This window comes from Falco cherrug, chromosome 6, assembly GCF_023634085.1.
Source record: "Falco cherrug isolate bFalChe1 chromosome 6, bFalChe1.pri, whole genome shotgun sequence".
Taxonomy (NCBI): Eukaryota; Metazoa; Chordata; class Aves; order Falconiformes; family Falconidae; genus Falco; species Falco cherrug.
In genome coordinates this window covers 70,815,287-70,838,627 of record NC_073702.1, presented here as the reverse complement: position 1 = coordinate 70,838,627, position 23,341 = coordinate 70,815,287, and the positions used below count along the sequence as shown (strand labels likewise).

At 44.7% G+C, this 23,341-nt stretch overlaps 1 protein-coding gene across 1 annotated transcript; it reads left to right on the top strand.

Moving 5' to 3' along the window:
- The first annotated feature begins 2,499 nt into the window (after nt 1–2,499).
- LOC102055274 (L-threonine 3-dehydrogenase, mitochondrial-like) lies at nt 2,500–16,283 on the top strand. Its single transcript, XM_055714273.1, has 10 exons — nt 2,500–2,594; nt 4,623–4,734; nt 8,164–8,365; nt 8,721–8,763; nt 10,193–10,263; nt 11,017–11,166; nt 11,255–11,427; nt 12,243–12,333; nt 12,806–13,075; nt 13,310–16,283. The coding sequence occupies exons 3-10, from the start codon at nt 8,182–8,184 to the stop codon at nt 13,447–13,449; spliced, it is 1,122 nt and encodes a 373-aa protein (XP_055570248.1). The 5' UTR covers nt 2,500–2,594; nt 4,623–4,734; nt 8,164–8,181; the 3' UTR covers nt 13,450–16,283.
- The last annotated feature ends 7,058 nt before the right edge of the window (nt 16,284–23,341 follow it).

The following is a 23,341-nucleotide window of genomic DNA, read 5'->3' as shown; positions in this document are numbered from 1 at the left end:
CCATGTCACACTTTCTAAAACTCTTAAGAGTGTCCAAGTGTGCTGCCTTTTTGCAGCCTAGGAAGCTGGGCTCGATATGGGAATCCCACTCCTAAATCAAGGTTTTACTGCTGTTTCTGGCTGAGGGAGCAGGTGACTTCTCAGGGGAACATCGTGAATATGTGGATCAGTAGGATGTCCTCTGAAGGACAAAGGAGACAAGCTGCTGGCAAACCAGACACCATGTTTGATGGATCATGGATTTGATGGACCATGTTAAGTCTTAAACAGGGGATGCAGTCAGCAATGCCTGCTTTCAGACAGAAGCGGTCTGAACCCTCCTTTCCTTAAGCCAACCCTCACAAGTCTTCTCATTGCCAGCAGCACTTGTTACAGAGCTTCCACAGCTCCAGACCCTTCCCCTCTTTTCTTCTGCTGAGCTGTACTAGAAAATGTTACTTCCCCACCCTGCACACACACTGCCCGCGCCCCCACCCCACCCCTCCCCCGGCTTATTCCAAACACTTCTTTCAGAACCATAAACATTTAACTCCCCAAATAATCTCGAAATACAAAGGCTTTGAGATAAGATTAACTTGCCACAGAGATGTTTATAAGACTTTTTCAAGACTTGTTTTTTTCCCCCCTTGCCTCCTGCATATAAATTTCACCACTTGGGAGGTGGATTTGGGATTGTTATGTAACAGCTTAGCTACATATAATTAAAGTGCACAAAATTATATATGAAGCAGGCATATTATCTAGTGTTGATACCAGAAGCCTACCTGCATTTGAAATGCATATGGGTGAGTTTGTGGAGGAGAAAAACATTAATGACAAGTGACCGTAAATATACTGAATGTGCAGATACCATGTCTGGTTCAGAAAGTCTTTCAGCTGTACGTCACAGAGGTCTGTGATAGTATTGTGGGGAAAGAGCTGCTGTTAGAGACAAAAAAGACTGGAGTAGGATGATCTTTGCTTGATTCGCTGTGGCTGCTTTTATGTTCTTATTTCAGTTCACTGAGGGATGAGCAACACCTGCCTAACCAAAGCAAGGAGCAGATGAGGACCTCACAGGGATTTGCAAACCAACCACTCTATTAAAATGCCATTTTTCAAAGCAGTTTATTATAAGCAGAACATTGAGGCATAAGCAAGCTAAGCACAGGTATTATACTTAAGTATGGGTCATTTCTGTTGGCTGGACCCACTTGATTGTTATTCATACAATGCAGTCATTTTTGTGTGGTGTTGAGCTTATCAGTTTATGTTTTAAAAATGGTTAGCGCTTGAGTTATGTTCACCCTCACTCCCAGCAGTGTTACATAGTGTTTGAAGGTGCTCACCTGGATTTCACATTTAAACATATATTTTTGAAACGTTACCTATTTTTTCTGGTGTGTTGTACTTCACAGTGTTTTGCAGGTGACAGTTTTTCCATCTTGCCTAATTTCTGCTCATAAACAGGTCTTAAACTGTTCACAGTGGGGAAGAGGAGAGGTATACCACTTTCCAGCTCTTGCTTTTTCATCTTCCTCCATGCAGAGAGGCAACTTTCTAATATTTTAGTTATTCCTGAAGTCTTGCCATCAGTGTTCTGCCATTAATTACCACAGAAGACAGTTACCATGGTCTTAGAGGGCTTTCGCCTTCTACCTGCTTCATGAGGTGGTAGCTCCTGGTTTCTATTTTCCTTTTTTTTTTTTATTTGGATACTTAAAAGATTTTCTGGCATTTAAACTGCCATAAATTAACCTGCTCTTCAACATCTGTATGAATTCCTTCTTGGAGGCAGGAGAACTTTCCATCTGTATGTGGATCATCGAACAGTCTTTTTCCCAGGTACACAACCCCTGCAGAACTCACCATTTTGCCATGGTCTCCTCAACAGCCGTTTAATCAAAAGGTTTTATTTAGCAAAATATGCTGGTTGCTGGTCCTTCTTGCCCAGAGGGACCACCACAGCCGCACTCATCCTGCTCAAGGCACTGGGCCGTAGGTCACCTAATCCCCAAGAGAAGTTTCTTCAATCGTTACTTCGAACAAGTTCCTCACCTGGGCCGTGGCTTCCTGTGGGCAGGCGGGCTGTGTGACATATTACCTCGCAGCCCCAGGTGCCGCTGCGGTTAGAAACATTATTTTTAGTGGTGTTCGCCATGGGGTGACCCTGGGGCGGGGTGGGGCCCAGCCCCCACGGCTCCCCTCGCCTCACGCCTTCCAGACCTGAACGGCTCTCGCCACGCCTGCCCTCGGCCTTCGGTGCAGTGTGACACCGGGCTGGTGACTGCTGACCTCATATCTGGGGGGGACAGCCCGGTGACACGGCTACTGACCTGGGGAACCCCCGCCCGCAGCGCCCCGCTGGGCCCAGCCTTTGCAGCGTGCCCCCCCCCCCAGAGGGAGCGATGCGCCTCGCGGGGGATGACATCACGCCTGCGTGGCGTCGCTCTGACGTCACACCGCGCCCCCCGCCCCTCCCCCAATCTCCTCCCCGGCAGGCAGTGACGTCTGGCTGCAGCCCCGCCCCTCCCCATCGCTGCTGGGCCTGCGGGGCGCGGCGCCGGGCTGAGCGGCACCGGGAGCCGGCGGCGGGAGTGCGGCGGGGCCGGCGGGTGAGCCCTGGGCCCGGGGGGGGCTGGGCCGCGGGGCCGCCCTGCTCCACGGCCCGGCACCGAATGAATGAGGTGGGGGAGGGGCGCCCACCCCCTCCCCCACCCCCACCCCCTCCCCCACCCCCTCCCCCACCCCCACCCCCCTCCCCCACCCCCTCCCCCACCCCCACCCCCTCCCCCACCCCCACCCCCTCCCCCACCCCCACCCCCTCCCCCACCCCCTCCCCCTCCCCCACCCCCACCCCCTCCCCCACCCCCACCCCCTTCAATGGCCGCTGAGGGGGCGGCGGGCGCCGCTTCCCGCTCTACTTCGCCTCAGCGCCGGCGGCGGTCACCGGGACCAACCCCCACCACCCCACCGTTCCTGGGGGGCGGGGAGCGGCGCCTGGGCCTCAGACCCCTCCTGGGCCCCGGTGCCGGAGCCCTGCGGCGGGCTGGGGGACGCCCCTCGCCTCCCTCCCCCCAGCCATCCCCGGGCACCCGCCGTGAGGCGCATCTTCCTTCCCCGCTCGCAGGGCTTCACGCTGCCGAGCTGCGGCTATAATCTGACTCCTGTATTTGTTGGGTTTTTCGGTTGCTGAGGTCAGGTTCCCCGTGGGTCCCTCGGTGTTGCAGGCTGACGTCGTCTCTTGGCGGGCCTGGCGAGGGGCAGCGCGTCGCCTCCTGCGTCACCTCAGTAAAACGAGCCGCTGGGGCTGTGCCTGCGTGTCAAGGTTATTTCAGCTTGAGGTTAGCCAGCAGCTGGCCACCCGGGAGCTCTGCCCCATCCACCCTGCCAGGGGACACAGGGAGGCATGCAGGGTCCCCTCACCCTGCTTTGGGTCTCTTGGGTCCCTGCACCCCGCTTTGGGGCTCTCAGAACCTGAGGAGATGCCACCAGGGGATGTGTGATGGTTTTCGGTCTGCCCAGCTATCCAGGCGGTGGTGTTAGCTGAGCTGGGAGTATCCCCTGGTTGTTGCAGCTTGAGTGCTTCCAATGTGGTGATCCAATGGACTTCCCAGTGGGCAGCACCTGGGCACCGGGGAGTAAGGCTGTTCCTCAGGACAGGCAAGGTGGCATGTGCTTGTCTTCTGGGTGCCCAGGTGGGCAGTATTTTTCCACTCAAGCTCTTGACAGAGCAGGAAATAAGTAGAGGAGCTTTCCAGTGCAGAAGCTTTTCTTTATGTCTGAAGCAGAAACTGTGTGGTTTTAAGACAAATATGAGGTGAGAACAATAGCTTGGTGTGGACCATATGCCCGAGGCTGTTGGCTGTTTTGAAAGTCCTAGTGGTTGGGGATCTGCAAGATCCTGTGCCCTAGAGACTATCTTACATTTTGGACTTCTTTGGTTAGCTCTGTGGAGGGGCATCCCATGGCATCTCAGCAGCTGTGCGGCCCCCAGAAATGCTGCAGGAGATCTGGCATTTGGTTCTGACCTCTCTCACCTACCCCTTTTGCATTTTCTTTGAAGCTTACTGTTGTGGGATTTTCCACGCCTAACCCGTGAGTTTCTTATCTTATCACCATAATGTTCTATTAATAACAAATACAGAAGACATTTCTAACTTCTATAAACTTTTTGTGGTTTGGGGTTTTTTTTTTATTTTTTTTTAATATGAGCAGCAAGTGCTTGCTGCTTATATAACACTTTGGAAACCTTGCAGAAGAATAGCAACTGGCATTTAACATGCTAAGTGTCACTTTATAGACCTGTTACTTTTTTCACTTCTTTTCCCTCTCCCTGAACTTTAATCTTCTTAGAAAACTCAGAAATTTCCTGCTGTCCCAGGGAGATTATTGCTTTACATTTGAACATGTGTTTACTTTATACTAATCCTTTGCACCACGACCAATTAGTTTAAAACCTGTCCTTCACAGATGACCCTAGGTTGTAAGGTTCTGTTAGTTAAAGGAGCGGGCTGCATAGCTTCAGAGTTCTCTGCCTATCACAAAGTTACAGACGTTTCAAAATCAAGCAAATGTGAACGAAGTGATATCCCTCGCTGCTGCAGCTCTCACGCGCATGCTTTTTTTTTTTTTTTTTAAAGGTGTGGGACAACTCCTACTTTCTGTCAAGTTTTGATTGGCTTTCAAAAGAGGCAGTGTCGTATAAATTGCCGTCTCCATTCTGCTTCTGCTCTATTACCGGCTGAGGGACAGGTGAGTACAGAAGAGGAAAAATTCCAGTGTGTCTTGCTTAATCCTTTAGATTAGCGTTGGTTGTTAGTTTAAATTAGTGGGGTGGAGGAAATAAACTTCCATGCTTCAAGATAAAACTTCTTCATTTTACTTGATTTAGAAAACAAAAGAGCTAGTTTCTAATATCAGTTTGGGTTGATGAGTAAAACCAGTGACTGAGAAACTGGTCAGAAGGTAATATAGGAGGGCTGGAGTTGAAAAGAAAAATATATGTATAACTTCTTTTTTCTCTCCGGTTCCTAAAGGTGCAGAAGTATTCCTCTTTGAGATAGTAAGAAAGAGAAACCTATCAAAGAATTTAAGGCTTTTTGCATCAGTTAAATGAATACTTTCTGTGTTCAGAGCTGTTAACTCCTTGAAGTTACTTACAATGAGAAACTGATCTAGCAGAATGGGCTTCTCTGTCCCAGTTTGCTTTTGTGAGTTAATCACTGTGTTGGGGCTACCTGTATCTTATGATTGGTTTGGGGAGGTGCTTTTAAGGAGTAATGTTAATGTCTTTATATATAATCTGTGCATTTGTTGGCAGCTTTAGTATTTAATAGCTAGTTACCCTCCCGCCCTTCATATTTAAAATAGAAATACAGGCATGTCAGAGGTGGGATTTTCACATGCAGCTGTGCTGCTTGGTGAGCCTGGGATTTCTCAGTGTCTGGTATACAATGTGTTTACTGTTCTTTTGAGTCAGCCTAGACTTGCAAGTAAATTCTCAGCTTAAGCCTGTGTGGTTTCACTCCAGGTGTGTTTGGAGAAACCAGCCCAGTAGGTGGGAAACCAATGTCATCCTAGCATGGCATTTTTGGTAGCAATAAACTTTAGTTTATATTTTGTTTATAGAAAGCAAAATGCTTTTTCAGGTACTTTAAGGGGAAACTTTTGGTGACAGAAACCAGTGAGTCTCTCTTAGTGCTGTAAGTGTTTATTACCCGTTTGAAACAAGAAGGGATTATCATGGCTCTTCAAAAGTCCTAACACTGCCCTTTAACTTACATTGGTTTCCTAGGGAGAAACATGGGTTATGAGATTGAATTATCTGGGTATATCTGCCTGCTGCCTTCTTGCTCTTTACATGTAACTATTTTTGCACCTGTTGGCTAATTTCAAATAAGTTTGAGAGGGACTGAGCCTCAAAAATAGCAAGAATATGTCTGGTTTGTGAAGGTGGGCTTGCATGGGAGGGAAATCTCATTAGTGCCTTGGCTGAGCGTGAGAGAATGTTTGTGGTTGGAGGGGACCACTGGAGGTTATCTGGTCCAACCCCCTGCTCAAGCAGGGCCACCCAGTCAGCTGCCCGAGACCACATCCATATGGCTGTTGAAGATCTCCAAGGATGGAGACTCCATTCTGGGCAACCTGTGCCAGTGCTCTGTCACCCTCACAGTAAAAAAAAAAATCTTTCTTGATGTTCAGAGGGAACCTCTTTTGTTTCAGCATGTGCCCACAGCCTCTGATCCTGGCACTGGGCACCACCGAAAAGAGCCTGGCTCTGCCCTCTTTGTGCTTTCCCTTCAGGTATTTTTATATATATATATATATATATATATATATATATTTTCATAATATCCCCCCCCTTGAGTCTTCTCTTCTCCAGGCTGAACAATTCCAGCTCTATCAGCCTTTCCTCATAGGAGAGAGATGCTCCAGTCCCCTAATCATCTTTGTGGCCTATCAGCAAGATAAACTGACTTGTACAAATCAGCATGAGAGAATCAAGATAGGAGAACAATGTCATAACCTTTTACAGAGCAATTAATTACCTCTGAGATCGAGTCCTCAGGAAACGGGGCTTCTTCACTTTCAGCACTCAAGGAATAGTCTGTTTGCTCTGGTTTTGTAGGTGGAGTTAGATGCAGGTATATCGGATTGGGGTATAACAAGGAATTGCAAGAGACTTGTGAAAGCCTAGAGAAGACAGAGTGATTGCTTCTGTAGCACTGTGAAAGGAGAGGTACAGCTTTGATGGATCAAGCCTATAATCACTGAGACTGATCCCTCTGATGGGTTTGTGGCTGAGGTGCAACAGAAGCTTGGCTAATTCATCAGGATATTAACTGACTGTGCTTCTCAAGGTAATAAAGAAGTGAGCAAACAAGTCTAAGGGGGTGTGAGGGGAGGTGCATCTCAGAATAAGTCTCTTTGATCAGTTTAAATATGCAATTGTGCTTTTTAGTAATGCACTTTTTTGGGGGGGTATCTTATGAAGCATGTGATAGGTAGTTTAGCAAGTCTTCTGTATTTAAATAGCAGGACTCCCTAAAGTATCAGAAAATTTGCAGACTTGCGTGTTGCCCTAAGTGAAAGGAACACCCACATTAATTACTTGTTTGTTTTTCTATGCATACTAGAATTGGTAGTGCTGGAATTCATCTGCAGCAATTAGCTGCTGTAATTTCTTGTTGTAGCTGCCCTTCTCCCCCCCCCTTTTCCTTTTTATAATAGATACCACAAGAACATGTACGAGAAAGGAATTGACAGGGTAATCTCAAGCAAGCTAGCTTGAAATATGTTTTTGTGTGGGAATTTACTTACTCTAGCACTTCGGGAAAGAGTTGAAAGTTGTTCGAAGGGGATAAGGCACAATCACTTAAATTCTTCCTTAAGAAGTGTATTTGAAAGAAGTAAACTGCAGCCTCAGGGAAGACCTGTTGTGGATGCAATTTATTTGAGCTACATTCTTCTCCATTTCTTTTCCCAATATGAAAGATTTGGAGAGAAAGAAAGCCAAATTTGCATGTATCTCAGGGTTAAATAGGGATAATTTTGTGCTGTGTTATGATGAGTGAATCATGTCTTTTTGTGTGTGTGTGTGTGAAATTAGGAGGACATTTTCGTCAGTCCTGGGTACATACTGCTTCTCCTTTGTTCTGCTTCCTGGCTGCTGTCCATCGTGTGTGTTAAGTTTGAGCAAAGCAGTGACCTTTTTTTAAGCCTCTGTTGGCTTAGCTGAGTCTTGCTGATGCAATACTAAGAAGGGTTGCTTATTCATGCAGTCTATAAAACTTTCACTCAAAAGCACCTACAGTGAAGCTGTGTAATCATAGCAGCTGAACTTGTTGAATTCTGTATCTGTTGTCTATTGTGCTTGAAATCATGGTTTCTAGTGACAGTTTTAAAAAGGCTTAAACTTGAACTGTGTTCTCACTGTTCATTATACTGGACTCTGTGCTGGGGCTGTGGATATTTTCTTGAGCTTGCTCTGGTGAATACATTACCTCTGTTTATCTTACTTCACAGACTGCTTCTAGTAGACGTGGCTCTCAGTTGGCACGTCAACTTGGGACTTGGATTGCATCAGACTTTTCTGAAACCCTTCAGTTTTCTAAGGGAGCGTTTAAAATGTTTAATATGGTTGAGTCATATGTGAATAATCTTTTTCTCTTGTTCTCACAGCATACTTGAAGGAGGAAGATGGCAATTGTCAAAAACGTGAGCAGAGCTGTCAGCCAGCTGCTACAGAGCTCTGGTTGTGGATGTGGGATTTCCACTGTGCCAGTTCGATGCATTGGAGTCTCGCCTCGCCAGGTGGCCTCTGATGCCAGCTTTCACTCGGTTTCTTTTTCCGAGTCTGATCATCCTCGGGTGCTAATTACAGGTCAGCATTCCTGCCATAACTGTATTGCTGCTCCACCTTCTCAGTTGAGTCCCCCACTCCCTTTCTTCCTCCCTGGTAAGCAGAATACTGGAAGTACTCAAAATATTTTGGAATTGTGATGATCTTTCCCACATGGTGATAAGATTGGTGTCCCATGTGAACTTTCCTGTTTTGTTTTGTTTTTTCCCTTGGAAATCTACTAAAACCTATTCATTTGGTTTACCTTGAGAAAAAAATAAAGCTTTATGACTAACTGGGAAAAATAGTAGTTATTTCTAATGCGATACATGCAATGATGGAACTCTGTATTTTGATACCACTTTCTGATTTTTGTCTCTTTTGTATTCCATTTTAGGTGGTCTTGGCCAGCTTGGAGTGGGACTTGCTAAGCTTCTGAGGTATGTCATGATTCTCTGACTTGCTGTTAGTGAGGAATTAAAGCTTTAACCATCACTTCTAAAAGCAATAATTTTCTGAAAGGTTGTTTATAAAAGAATCCTGGTGACGATTGCAGATTCTTTTTTGCCTCTTAGTTTTGTAAATAATTTTAGTTTTTCACCATCTTTTTAGTTTTTTACTCCTTTGCTTGGTTTAGGTTCACTGATGTACTTTCTGTGTGTACATTGATCACGATTCCCGAAATAACATAATTTTGTCTAAGAGACTAGCCACTGAGTTCAGTTTGCTTCCAGTTAAATGGAAGTATTCCGAATCTGAATCCTCAGAGGGTGGTCAGGTTCCCTTTTCTCTTTTTTTGATATAGCCAAATAAGGCTGGATTTCAGTGCTCTATAGAGAGACAAAGGCGGTGATTTTATGCAGGGACTACAGGAGAGAAAAAAGGACATACATCCACTTGAAAAAATACTTAGTCCTTTGCTAACTACCCAGCTGTTGGGCTCTGCAGCTGCTGACTTTTATCTCTGATAATTTCAGTTCAGTGGCTTCAGGAATAAGATGCCCTATTTAGTGAAGTACAAACAAAAATAAAGATTAGGATATGAGATATGGAAGTTTTTATGATTTGGTGGAAGATAAACTGATGCAGCAAAAGGAGTAAATTGAAAATACGTTTATTCTGACTCTTTCTGTTGCTCTGCTTCACATACGCAGTTACCTTATTTTTTCCATGGTATCTTTTCAAGAAATATAAAATGGTCTGAGAGCTGTCTCTGGCCCGTACCGTTGTCCATATCGACACCTGCTCAGCTCCAGAGTATTGTTAACACACAGTGTTTGTTGCAGAGGATTTGGACTATGACCAAAAATGAGCAAATTTACTGCATTCCTGTGGTGCAGTTTGAATGTTTTCTACCTTTTCTATGATACATTTATTTTAAAATAATCAAAATAATAGAAGGCTGGAATGTATTCCAGCACCATCAGACTTGACCTCTGCGACAGCCTTGTGTTGATTAGAAAAGCACAAGGCAGAGATTGCTCAGTTATGTTCTTTGTTGGTATAAATGTAGCTGCAGTTGCAGCAAGCCCGGTGGCTTTTTGCTGGCTGCAGGGGAGTAGATTATCTCTGGGTAAAATTTTCAGAAGAGGGTAGGAAGGTAGTTCTTCTCAACGTATTTTAATTTTTCTAGAAAATTTCTCTATCCTTAGGCAACCTTTCACTGCTATTAGTAGTAGTTTACTAATTTTCCTAAAATGCTTTATTGACATTTAAAGGGTTGTTGGTGGTTTTTTTAGCATAATAACTGATTTCATTGTGGAAATAATTGTTCCTCTGATATTGCCTCCTGCAAAACAAAATAGCAATAGCAACTTATGAATTATCTTGAAGACTGTGGACTCATACCATATGGGTATTTTTACACAGGAAACGCTTTGGAAAGAACAATGTGATCTTGTCTGACATTAGGAAGCCTGCAGATAACATTTTTTATAGTGGTAAGTGACTGGGGGAAGCACATGATAAACAAAATCTTTACTTTATCTCTGGTATTCATAGATTAATTACCAAAGTCTAAATGACATGTGGATTAGACAGAACAAGTTATTGTTCAAAACTTCTGGATAACACCTTCCTGCTTTGAAATCGTGCTAAGACATGGATTTTTCCTGCCTATTATTCCCTTTTTCTAAATATTTTTCTTTGAATTTTTTCACTGTTGCTTTGCCACTTTGTTGACCCGAGTAACTACTTGAGTCAAGTTGAACTTGACTGTTGTGCTTCTGCTGCAAAAAGAGGTGCATTTATTCTTTTGGAGGGAACAAGCTGGAAATTAAATTTGTGCTTTGTTTTTCCATGCTTAGGCAATTTTTATGTTAAGGTGGATATAGAGTAGGATTTTTTTATTATTTTCATTAGAAAGTTGCATAAATTTTTCTTCATTGTTACTGTTTAATGATGTATTTAGATACTTGAATATTGTACACTAGATGTTCCCTGTTTTCATGCTGTTGACTGGATAAAACAGGAGTTCTTGCATCAGTCTGTTGCTGAGGTGAAGGTAGTTTCCACTCCTTTCTCCTGCTTATTTACTGATTCATTGACTGCTGCTGTTAGGCACACACTCTGCTGTGCAGTCAAATTCTGAATACAGTTATGGTCAAGAAGCAGCAATGTGAGTTTCATGTAGAACTTCTCTTTACATCCATTCTTCTTGACATTCAATTTCCTTCTGGTTCCATTTGTTCTAGGTCCTTTTATCTATGCGGATATCTTGGATTACAAGAATTTACGTGAGATAGTGGTGAATAATCGGATAACTTGGCTGTTCCACTATAGTGCTTTACTCAGTGCTGTTGGAGAAGCAAACGTCCCTTTGGCCAGAGCTGTAAATATTACTGGTATGTGACAAGGGCTTCAAGTTTGTGACTCTGCAGAGGCTTGAGAAAGTGCTGTGTATGTTCTGATAAATCCTGTTGTTTGTTCCAGGTTTACACAATGTTCTGGATATTGCAGCTGAGCATAATTTGAGGCTCTTCGTTCCAAGCACTATTGGAGCCTTTGGACCTACCTCTCCTCGAGACCCAACTCCTGATCTCTGCATTCAGAGACCAAGGACAATCTATGGAGTCTCCAAGGTTCATGCTGAGCTCATGGGAGAAGTGAGAATTTTTTATTTATTTCATCAAATGTAGGAGAACTTAATTGCTTTTGTAAGATTCCCGACTGAATTTCTCTTCTCCCCTTTCTTTCCTTCCTTGAGGCTTGAGTGCTCAATAGTAGTCTGAGGCAGCTCTTAAGGACAAAGGTCTTTTGAGTTTTGTTGGAAAAAGTGCAAAGAATTGGAAGCTGGCCAACATCTAACTTTCAAACGAAACAGGGAAACAATTTATATTGACTGTGGCTTCTGCCTCATCTGCCAATATGAGTGGCATTGCATAAATGTCAGTGTACAAAGCCTTCTGAAAGCATACTGGACAATGATGACACTTGCTCCTCCCCCTCCAAAAAAAGACACTGAAGTTAAAAACATGGGAGCTTGTACATGCACAACTTATCTTTTGGCTTTGTAGTTTTTTATAAACATAACATCATTAAACCTGATATTTTTACATACAGTTTCCTCACACTTGAAATTTACGAAGGACAGTGGAAGGTCTGAAGATTGTATTAACCTGAAATGTCTCACAAACTGAGGAATTTTCAGTTTCTGAGCACTAGATCTAAACCTTACGTTAGAAGCCGATCTGTATCAAGAATCCATATCTACTGATGTGGATGTAAACTAGAAAAGAGTAAGCAGGGAGATCAGCTACCTGGCAGGGAATGGAGGCTGTTTGGTAGTTCCTTTGCTTTCATTCCTGCCAGGGGATGGCTGCAGCATGAAGGTTCATCTGTGGCAGACTTCCTGTGAAATCAACCAGTTGTATGGCCTAGTCTTGATGTGTAAAGCTATGTGTCTCTCTTCCCTCTGTAGTACTACCATTACCGGTATGGCTTAGACTTCCGCTGCCTGAGGTATCCAGGAGTTATATCTGCTGACTCTCAGCCTGGTGGGGGAACAACTGGTAAGTGACTTGGACATGGTTCTCAGTATTGCAGGCAAGAAGAGCAAAAACAAGCCAATAGAGTAATGTTTAATGTGTCTGTAGAAATTTAATCTGTGGCAGTATAGAGCATGAGTGTAGGGATACTATTTAAACTGTTACAACGATACTTTTGTACACTCCAGCCTAGGGTGTGATTTTGTTGTCTTTGCCTTTAAACAGTAAGAGATTTTGGATCAATTACACCCATTGAGACCATTTTCTTTTAAAATCTTTTAAACTCTGCTCTCTTGCTGCCGTGTGCAAGTGCTAGAATATCACTGGGATAGTTCAGAATAACTTACGCTCCTGCAGCTCAGTGTAAATAATACACAGTTCTGCTGCTAGATTTTAGACAGGAGACTTTGGAGGTGGTCTGGGGGTTGTTGACTGTCGTGGAGTGAACAACAGATGGAGGCAGATGAGTACATACATCCACTGGTCTTTTCTACAGATTATGCTGTCCAGATTTTCCATGATGCCATAAAGACTGGCAAATTTCAATGCAATTTAAAGCCGGACACTCGTCTCCCTATGATGTATATTGATGACTGTCTGAAAGCAACTCTAGAGGTCATGGAGGCCCCTGCAGAGGCACTGAGCATGAGGACATACAACATCAGTGCCATGAGCTTCACTCCTGAAGAGCTAGTGCAAGAGGTGCAGAAGCATGTTCCTGAGCTCCAAGTGACCTTCAATGTGGATGAAGTCAGGCAGGCCATAGGTTAGTATCAGCTTCTTTAGCAGTGGGTAAGAAAAGATGTTAAGACTGCCATATGTTAAGGGCAGACCAGTTTCTTTCCTTTTCAGACACTTGCAAGTTGTTCCTGTACAGTTCAAGTCTTACAGTTTGAAATTCAGCTTCAGTAGTTCAAATGGCCAGTGGTGATGCATCTTAAAGTTTAAAGATGTTTTTCTTAAGCCTCATGCTCCTGTTTCTCCTTTTTTTCCACCACAGCTGACAGCTGGCCGATGAACTTTGACGACAGGAACGCCCGGAGGGATTGGGGTTGGAAACACGATTATGATCTGCCAGAGTTGGTGGCTACAATGTTTAGCTTCCTTGGGTGTGAGTCCAGGATTGCTCAAGCTAACTGAAATACTTTGTAAGATGTTACCGGATTTCCACGGAGGACCAGGAAGAAATGACTAAATTAGTTTATAATTTTCTGAGACTTAGAGCATGTCAGTTATTAATTTTTCATAAGTAGCAATAGAGTTGGGCAGAAACATACTTTAGCTAGAATGTACTGTTAGATAAACAACATCATTTGGTACTGTCTCCAAGCACAGCACTGATGACAAACATAGAGTTCTTTAACTTCCACACTTAAGCAGCTAGAAAAAAAAAAAAAAAGCACTTAACTCCAGGCTGATGACTCTCCAATCATTCCTGCTGCCTACCTCTTCTTTGGCAAACAACATGGGGCAATATTGCCAAACCTGCTGTTTTGGGTATATCCTGCAAAGTTAATGATAGGCTTTTCATTCTCCTGGTGGAGCATGTTAGATCGTAGTAAGATACGATCCTTTCTACTCTTTGCTTACAAAAGAGAGATCAGAAGAGTTACTTCATGTTTCCAAAATGCAGGGGTCGATGCAATTCTAGTTTGAAATCAAACTTTGGTCAATAGTTTCTATTTATATATATATATATTTATATATATATGTAGTGCTGTATAAACATACGCTTTTCTGTACAGAGGGCATACAAAGTAGCATTATTCTTATAATGCTTATAAATGTGAAGGCGAACAGGACTTGAATTCTCACTGTGCTTTAAAAAAACAGGGTTTACAAGCTAGGCTTTGTCCTATTCATTGAAACTGCTGCAGCCTTCAGGTTAACCTCAGTGGCAGTTCTGAAATCCGAAGAGTTGTTTACATATATGTGAATGAATCTGGGGCGTATTGCAAGAAGGCAATGCCCGTGTATGGGTTTATTGTTAATTAGCACTACTTTTGGTTATCCCAGTTGTTTGCCATGCTAGCATGATGACATACTGCCTGGAGCAAGTTTTAAAGGTGGGCTGATGATGGAGTCTTATGATAGAGTCAAGTCAGCCTTTGAAATCTGTTCATGTTCACTACGCTTTCCACGTGTGTTGTAAGTGTATTTGTAGATGCTATTTATGTGTAACTGTCATGTGCTTTTATTCTTTAGAGAGGGATCCAGAAGCTGAAACCATCTTCTAGCTACAGTTAAGGGCTGTTCTGCTCATTGGGTTTCATGCACAGGAGATTCTGGGATTAAAAAGGGAGTCTTAGTAGTTGTGTGCAAGGAAGATATGTTTATTCAAAAGCTACTTAGGAGACTTTGAGAAACAGCAAACTGGAGAGACAGGAAAGCCGTTTTAGGTAAAATACCAGTTTCTGTGGATGTGAATCTGAGCCATCAGCTACTATAGCTATAGCATGCCTTGAGAAACAGAATCTGGGAACTTTTGATTTTATTTTTTTTTCCAAAGAAAAAATATCTCATTTTCAAAATTACTGGAAATTCCCTGTTTGAAGCTCTCCATCTTTATTGTCTTGTATACTCCAATAGTGTGTGTAGGTAAACACATTCAAGTATTTTTTTGCCTACAACTTGTTTGCTATGTTTTCTGTGGTGATGCTTTGGTAGTTGCAAGTCTGTTATGCTTTCTGTAGCCCTGCAGTGTTTCCACAGCCAGTGGATAACTGACATGACCAGATTTCTGTCTCTGTGAAGGAGTCTACATGCTGCAGGGAATATGTTTTCTCATGAAAGTAAACTCCAAATGAAGATTCTGTGGTGAAACCCAGTTACTTTAAACATTTGTTAAACTTGTGTCTCTTGGTTTTGTATGTATCTTATTGTTTCATCTGTTGGCAAAGTATTCTGTTCCCAAGTACTTAAGCTCAAAACCCTCTAAGGTTGTGGCCTGTTATTGAAAGATTTTTATATTGTTTACATTTCTGACAAGGCAAGTTTTTAAACTTTGGCCACTGTTGTAACTATCACATTGTTCAAGTGTAATATTTGGCCCAATGGGCCAGCAAAATTGGCCCTCCATTCATACCCTAAAAGGAAAGACTGGCTCGGGTTTTGTCCTCTGCCCTGCCAAAACAGGAATATCTCCTGGTGGACTGTTAAACTGAACCATCAGATGAAGGGCTTTAATGTGAGCTGAAGCGTCTTGTCCATTCCAGTCTCTCATAATTCAGACTCTGGGGACTCCCCATTGCCTCCATTCCACAAAACGTGCAAAATAGAGTTGTTGATGGGCCTCACTCCATTTCTTTACTTCACTCAAAGCCCTGGGCTCTACTCCCCTCACCTGTGTTCAGAGCTCCAGTTAACACTAACAGGAGTGAAGAGCAAGAATGTTCTTTCTTTTGGAACACACTGTCCTTGGTTGAGGCATTGCACAAAAGCTTTGGATAAGGTGTTACGGTGAAGGTGAAATTCAGACCTATAGCATTTTGAACAATTTTTATTTTTATTCTGCCAAAAGTTGCTGTCTTAATTTAGGAGCAGCTGTTTAAGAAACTTATACTTTGCAAAATCTGAAATAAACCGTGTTGCAATAGAGAGTTGTTTGGAGGCAATAATATGGTGATAGTCAGGGAATGTGATTAGATGTGTCTACAAGGTTCAAGTCCTGTATGAAATTCCGGTTTTCAACCGGTGACCAACAATGCATGTGTTTTTTTTCTGTATCTTCCTCTCTAACTTCTGTTGTAACTATGTTACAGTATTTTCTGGATTAAACCAATTTGATGTGGTACAAAATGTCAAACTTTTGCAACCAGTTCAAAATTTGACTTCTGGGCAGAGACTTCTCTCATGGCATTTGAGCATTACAGCTGTTAAATTACCTGTTCAGGAGAGAAAAAGTTAAGAGTATTTTTTTCAAATGTTGGCAGTTGTGGATGATGCCTACTTTAATAAAATCCTATGCAGATGTATCCTTGGTTTGTCACCCTTGTTTAGAGCATGTAAGAGTGCTGATGGAGGGATGCTTGTTAGCACTGATGCCTTTTCTTCAGCTGCAGAAGCGATGCAGGATTTGAGGCGCAGAGAAAGGCTCACACGCACTCTGGTCTGTGTAGTGACTCTCAAACATTTGTATGTTTTAACTTTTCTGCTGATTATTCCAGTTGCTCTGTGTAGCAGTCGCTCCTAGGCAGATACAACATGGTTACCCTTCCACCTTCAGCAAGCCTCTTCAGGTGTATGGGCTGTGCTTGTTAGACTGTAGCCATCCAAAAAGTGCTGGGTTCCAAATATTTCTCTGTCACATTAGATTTCGTAGCTTCTCATGTGGAGAAACCAGCAGGCCTGTCTTTAGCTGTGTTCCTGTCTCTCTTTTTACATCTGTGCAGCTTTGAAATTGCGAAAGAGCGATGGTGTTCTGAGGGAGGAGCTTTAAAAACATGCCATGCATTTCAGATCATAGAGTCCTCGTTTCTGCCTCTGTGCAGGTCTTGACTCCCGCTGTTGTGCAACCAGTAGTGTTGTCATCAGGAGAGGTTTGTGCAGACATGAGTGAGAAGGAGCGTGCTCCTGATAACTTAGTGTGGACGCACCCTGCCTCGTTAACTGATGAATAAACGCTCCTTTCAGGTTAAACAAGGCCTTTCCTCCTGCACCTCAACTTTCTAATGATGGGAACTTCTTGTGGAGGAAGCATTCCACTTGACCATGATTTAATGACTAATGCAACCATTATGTTTCTTGCGGAACAGTGAGGGTGTTTACACCACCGTGCTCTTTCCAGTTACTTCATTTTGATAATTAGTTTGACTCTTGTTTACACATGCTCGGTCTGGCTTCCATAAGTGCTATAGGTGATGGTGCTTCATCCAAAGCTGCGTAGCTGAGGAGAGAATCACCATCACCTTTCAGGTCCTTCAGGCCCTGCAAGAACAACTATTCCATGCACCCTCTTCTTCAGAGATTTAAGAATATTTGACCCTGCAATCGCATTTGTGCAGCAAAAACAAAAGCCTCCTAACCTTTTTGCTTTTAATTCTCAATTTTACCTCTCCTCCTTGCTGGCTTGCATTGGAGTCAGCGATTGACTTCTTTGTCCTCGCTTTGCTGTTCCCACCCAAGAGGGAACGCACAGAGCTGAAGCAGTGCTGAGGCCGTGCTTATTGGTTGGTGTACACTAAAAAGCTTTAAAGGAAGGAGCTCTGCTCCTTTTCAAGGTGTGGGTGCTGATGGAGCATGTTCTTTCAGCTTCCCCTGGGTTTGGAAGTCGGTACTGAGCTACGTGCCGCTATGGCAATGTACTGTTAATACCCAGAGTGTGCTGAATTTGAAACAGGGCTTGGGGAAAGGGTCTTTCTGTCACCCTGAAAGTCACTGCCCGAGCCTGGGATGGAAATGCAAGTCCTGCTGGGGTCTGGGCCCAGGCCCTACTGCAATCATTAACTCCTGAGATGTCAAACTTAATTCCTTTTTTTAAGCCCATACACATGTAGCTGCTTTCTGCATCTTAAGATGTCAGAAGGAGATGCAGAAGAGGAGAAACCTTCCCTCGGTGAAAGAGGGTGAGGACTGTGGGTGGTTAACCTCTGTGCCTTTGGCAAACCCCTCCTTTTTGTTCTTCAGGACAGGGCCAGGCTCTAACTTAAGTTTGTTGGGAGATCTGCATGCCTCCGGGGAAGAGAAGTCCAGCCCAGGGAGGTGGAGAGAGGAGAGCACCAGGGTTAGCCAGAGGGCAGGAACATAGCTTCCAGGGTCTGGGATGCCCACCTTGCAGCCCCCCGCGTTACACCCAATGTTTCAGGCAATGTTGGGGTCTTCCCTGACACCCTTGAGGCAGGTCGTCTCTATATTAGGCGAACATTAGCTGGCATAGCAAAACCTTTGCTCTTCTGGAAGCTTGGGCCAGCCAAGTGCTCTTCAGGCTATTTTTGGCTTCTTACCATAATTGTATGTGATTCTAAATTCGCCACGGGTCTGAGCATCTGTGGCATGCTGGGGCTGAGGGGGTGTGTGGTGGGGTGGGCTCGCATGTACCCACTGGCTAGCAGTGTCCCAAGAACAGTTGCTGTCCTTCCTGGGTGCGTCATTTATATCACGGGATGGCTGTGATGATGCCTGCCTCTTCACTCCGTGGCCAGCTTCTGGAATAAAACCAGGTGTTTAAAGATGACTGTAACTGCAGACAGCAGCTAAGAGAGTTGGTACACATGGCTGGCTTTTGCCAGTCGAGGCAGGTTTCAAAACGCGCATGCTTCAGCAGTGCTGTTGTGGAACTCAAATCTGGAGTGAGCATTGCTCAGCAAGAACAGAAATTTGCTTCCTGCACCTTATACTGCAATTGGGAGCCATTTAGGATGCTTTCCTTCAAACTGGCACAGACTACCTGTGCATTTCTGAGAACTCAAGCCAACAGTCTGGTAAAACTGAGATCTAATTTAGCACTGGACTGGTTGTCCAGAACAACCCTTATCCATCCTGACCCAGGGGTTGCTTCTATGCAGTTAATATCTTCCAGGAGATGTGTTTTCTGTAGTCCTTGTGCAGTCTCCCTGAGGAGCAAACTGAAGCTCCTCAGAAGGTGCATCACACAGGTTAGTGTTCAGCTTTGAGGGGATTTAATCTTCTTGTCAAAAAATACAAATGGCTGAATGCCACCTACAGACTGTGCCCTCTTCTCTCTCTCAGATGGGTCCCCACAGCAGAAGACATCTAAAATGTGGGATAATATTTCTTCTGACCTCAAGTAGAGCTCTGATATCCTGCAAAATTCTACAAATCATTCAGTATTTCTGTGCTGCTCCCCTCTCCCTCTGGCCATCTTGTAAAGCGTGGTCCCACCTCGTTTGTCTCCCATCCTTCCAACTGAGGTGTGAGATTCTCCAGCCAGTCTGGGGGCCCACTAAGGTCTTTCTGGGAGCAGCTACAGGTACTCACTGCTACATGTTTTTCTAGCTGGAAGTGCCAAAGTGCTGATTTCAGTGACATTTTATGTGGAAAAGATATAGATTTCCTATAAATGACATTTTTTTGAGTGAAGTCAGAAACTTCCACTATAGAAGTAGAACAGGATGTTCAGTTTTATTTTTCCAGAGCAGCCTTTTATCTTGAAATGTGTTTCACCTCAGAGGATTTCAGACGCTGAGAAATTCCACTCCTTTCCTGATCCAGAAGGCATTTCCCCAGCACAGAAATGCTCATTTCTCTAGCTGCCATGCCTTCCCAGGCTGCTTGGGCAGACCTCATCTGAGCACTAGGAAAAGCAGCAATCTCCTACAGAAGTCAGTGCTTGAAAGTCTTATTATTTTTTGTGTTATTGTAGTCATTTTGGTCTCTAAACACAGAGCAATCCCCATACCATTGTGCAGATACAGGAAAGATCTTTCCAGCCCTAAAGTTTTAAAGTCTTACAGCATGACAAGCGGTGAATATGGACAGGTGGAAGAAGAAAGGAAAATGGGCTTGAAGTCATGATTGGAGGCAGATAGACTTGAATGGTTTGAAGACATCTCTGTACATCTCCTTAGCTCTTCTGAAGGTTTGTGTAAAGCTGAATGGAAAACGGCCACAGGAGGGTTATTTCTTAGCACAGACGTAACCTCAGGTTTCTCAGTCAAACTTCCCCAGAGGAGCCAATGAGACCTTTGGCGTGAGTTAGCTTCCAGCCTGTGCGCTGGTTGTGGATGCCCTTGGATCCAGAGCTTTGATTGACACCATCTGCATCTGTCCTGAGAAGGAAAGCTGCTGGAAGTCCAAATCCCTGTCAGTTTGGGAATAAGGTTTGGGCAGCAAGGGATTTGGGGCTGGGGGGGAACAGCACAGTTTTACCCAGATCACAGCTGATGCCTGTTCTCCTTACGTTACCTGCCAACCCCATCCCTGGGAATAGGTCAGGGGTTAGTCCAGGGCAAGAACCAGCAGACGGTTTTGATGAGATGTGCCTGCTTTGGAGCATGAACGAATCCATTATCTGGCTACAGCAAGACTGTGCCAGCCAGAGGGGGTCCAGGCTCTGCTCAGTTTAGTCGTGTGATCTCCCCTCTGGGTGTCTCAGTGCCTGGCATGGGAACCAAGAAGCAGGAGAAAGGGGATGTGGCACAGCACTGTGGGTTAGGATGTGTCCCTCCTTGGGGTCTCACACCAACAGGCTGGGCCATGTCCTTTCTACCACCCTTTCTACCAAGGTCCTGGGATTTTGCCATCCAGCCACACGTAAGAAAAAGCACAAGGAGACTCTTGAATATCTTCCTGTAATCAAATCATCTGTCCCATGTCCCTCTTAAGTTCAACAGAAGTGTCCTCCACCCTGCTGCTAGTTGCTTAGCATGTCCCTTGCCTTTGTTCCTGGTCCTGTGGGCCTCCTCAGCACGTTTGTCATCCAGAGGAAAGGGCCGGGACCATGTTTCTGGCAGTATAAATGCATCCCCTGGAATTACCCTTCTGCAGTGAGGTCATAGCGTGTTGCTGCATGGGTGAGATGACCTTTCGGCCAGTTTTCGATAGAGGAGGTTCTTGGCAGGGGACATCAGAGTGCAGTTCCAAGGACACCAGTGAGACGATCATTTTTTGGCAAGAAAGGAACATTGCTGTGAAGATGAGGTCTCCTTACCTGTCTGGTTCAATAGGTCCTTAATTTCTCCAGCTTTTCTGTAATGCCAGGGTAAAGCCCTGTCATCAGCAGAGCTGTTGCGAAAGTGATGTGTCAGAGGAGAGAAAGCAAAGTCCAAAGTTCATCCAGTGACCATCCGCTTCCCCTTCAACCACTGCTGCTGGTTCTTTGCCATCTGAAGCCCAAGATTCATGAGATTTGGTGCACTTTTTAAAGCCTTACCTGCTGGAGTCCCGTGATTCTGAGAGACTCATATGAGGTTTAGAAGCAATCCCTACCTTTCTAATCCTTATAATTTTAAGAAACAAATAAATCTTCTGAAAATGAGTACGAGCTGTATGAACTAAAATATCTGTAATTAATTTTTAAAAGTGCAGAGTTGTTTTGTTACTATTTTTGGTTTATTGCTATTTTGTTTATAATCATTGTTTATATTTTAATTATCTTACTTAATTTAGTGGACTCGCAGATTGTCACTACATGGCCACAGCAACATTCACACATTCCCTTGATGAATACAGGAATTACACTATTATTGCTCAGATACGGCTTGCCAACATTTCCTAAATTGTGATAAACTGCTAAAATGACATTTTCTGTGTCATATAGGGAGCTCATCGGAGTGTCTGGATGCATTTAGTTACATAGACACACCACCCCAAGGATGCCATTCCATGGCATAAATGGCTTAGTGAGCTCTGGCACTAGGGAAACTTGGTTTGGTGTGAATTTGTGTCTTGCAGCTGATTGATATGGGTGTCTAATAATGAAATAAAAAATGTTCCTTTTGCATATGGACACCCCCTCCCTCTGCCTGAGTCCAGCCTCCTCACCGCCAGACACACATTGCGCTTGCCTTTGGGGAATGCAAAAGGAGGAAAGGTCAATAAATGTGCAATTTCACTTTCTTCCTCTTATTCCTTTTTATGTCATCTCTCTCCCTGTCACATCTGCTTATTTTTTTCCATGGTTCTGCGTGGGTTAAGTGGGTTTGAAGTTGTGCTGGGGTCCAATAATGTTACAGCTGCCCTTGTTGAAGCCATATGTGCTTTGGAAACTGGGAATAACCCAAATTCCTCCTGCAGTCTCTTCCCACTTGAAGCTGGTATGAAACCTGACATATGTAACAAAAATTAAAAAGCCCCGCTCAGGTAGCTGCCATCTTTACCGGTACTGAGGGCAGGAGGAGGAGGAGGAGTCAATGACATGCAGATCCTGCTTGTCCAAGCCCAGGACAGCTGATCTTCTGGTTTCCCCACCAGACCATGCAGCAGTCTCCCTGGAGGAGCTGCTACCTCTCCAGTGTGCTGATGGAGACCAGAGGGGTTCATATCCAGCATGTGGATAGAAAGTGGACTCTGGCAGAATCTGAGCTCTTGCCAGGAGCAACAGGACCCCACTGCACATGAGGGACTCAGTGTGGCCCCATCACTCCACTGCATTGCGTGCTCAAACTGCCTTGTGGACATCAGCTCCGCGTGCCCGGCAGCTAAGGTTCAGCCCTTGCTTTGCACTGTGGCACCGCCTCTTTCAGCGCTTGTCTATGAATATTTCCTCCTCTGTTAATGGCAGAGGACTTGCAAAGCCTTGTGATGACACCAAGCAGAGGACAGGATCTACGCAGAGGTTTGCTCAGCTGCTTTCTCTGCTGGCTGACTGATAAGCTGCCAAGAAAACAGCAATATCTTTATTTCTTCATCCAGCTGACCCCCAGCCTTGCTGTCTTCTTGCTGGGTGGAGAAACTGCCCCATCCATTGCACAAGGGCAGTAGGGTCTCACTCGAGACATGCTGTAGACGACAGAGCAGATGTTTGAGCTGCCGATGACCCATGGCTGCCCGGGAGCATTTGCTCTGTTGGCAGCATGTCCCAGGATCAGTGCCAGGAGTAGATTTTCCACCTCCAGCCTGGCAACAGCAGCTGGGCCATTTGCCTGAGATAACACTGAGCCTTTGGGAGAGAGGGGACACACGTTTCCCACCCATCCCCAGGCACATATGCCTGCCAGTGACCTGCAGGTCCTCAGCTGGCAGGAGACTGGGGCCAGCAGGATCTACATTGCATGGGAATGGTTGTACCTGGGTCCCTGGGGACACACCGTGGCCTCCTCCAGACGGTGTGTCTGTGCAAGGGTCCAGGGCAGTCTGGCAGGGTTTTGACTCTCCAGAGATTGCAACAGAGCTACAGCCGCCGTGGTGAAGGGGGTTGTGATGGGGAAGGGCAGCTGCAGTGTGCACAGGAGGAAAAAGTCATTGTGCTGAGAATCCAAGGAGGATGAGGGACCCCAGTCCACAGCCCCTGAGCTGTTTGCTGGAGGTTGCAACCAGCTGCCTTGGCTGGTAGCCCTTTTGGGGCTCAGACATCACCCTGGTGTGCATCCATCTGCCACCTCCTTTGAAAGAAACACAGGAACCAAAGTCTCCC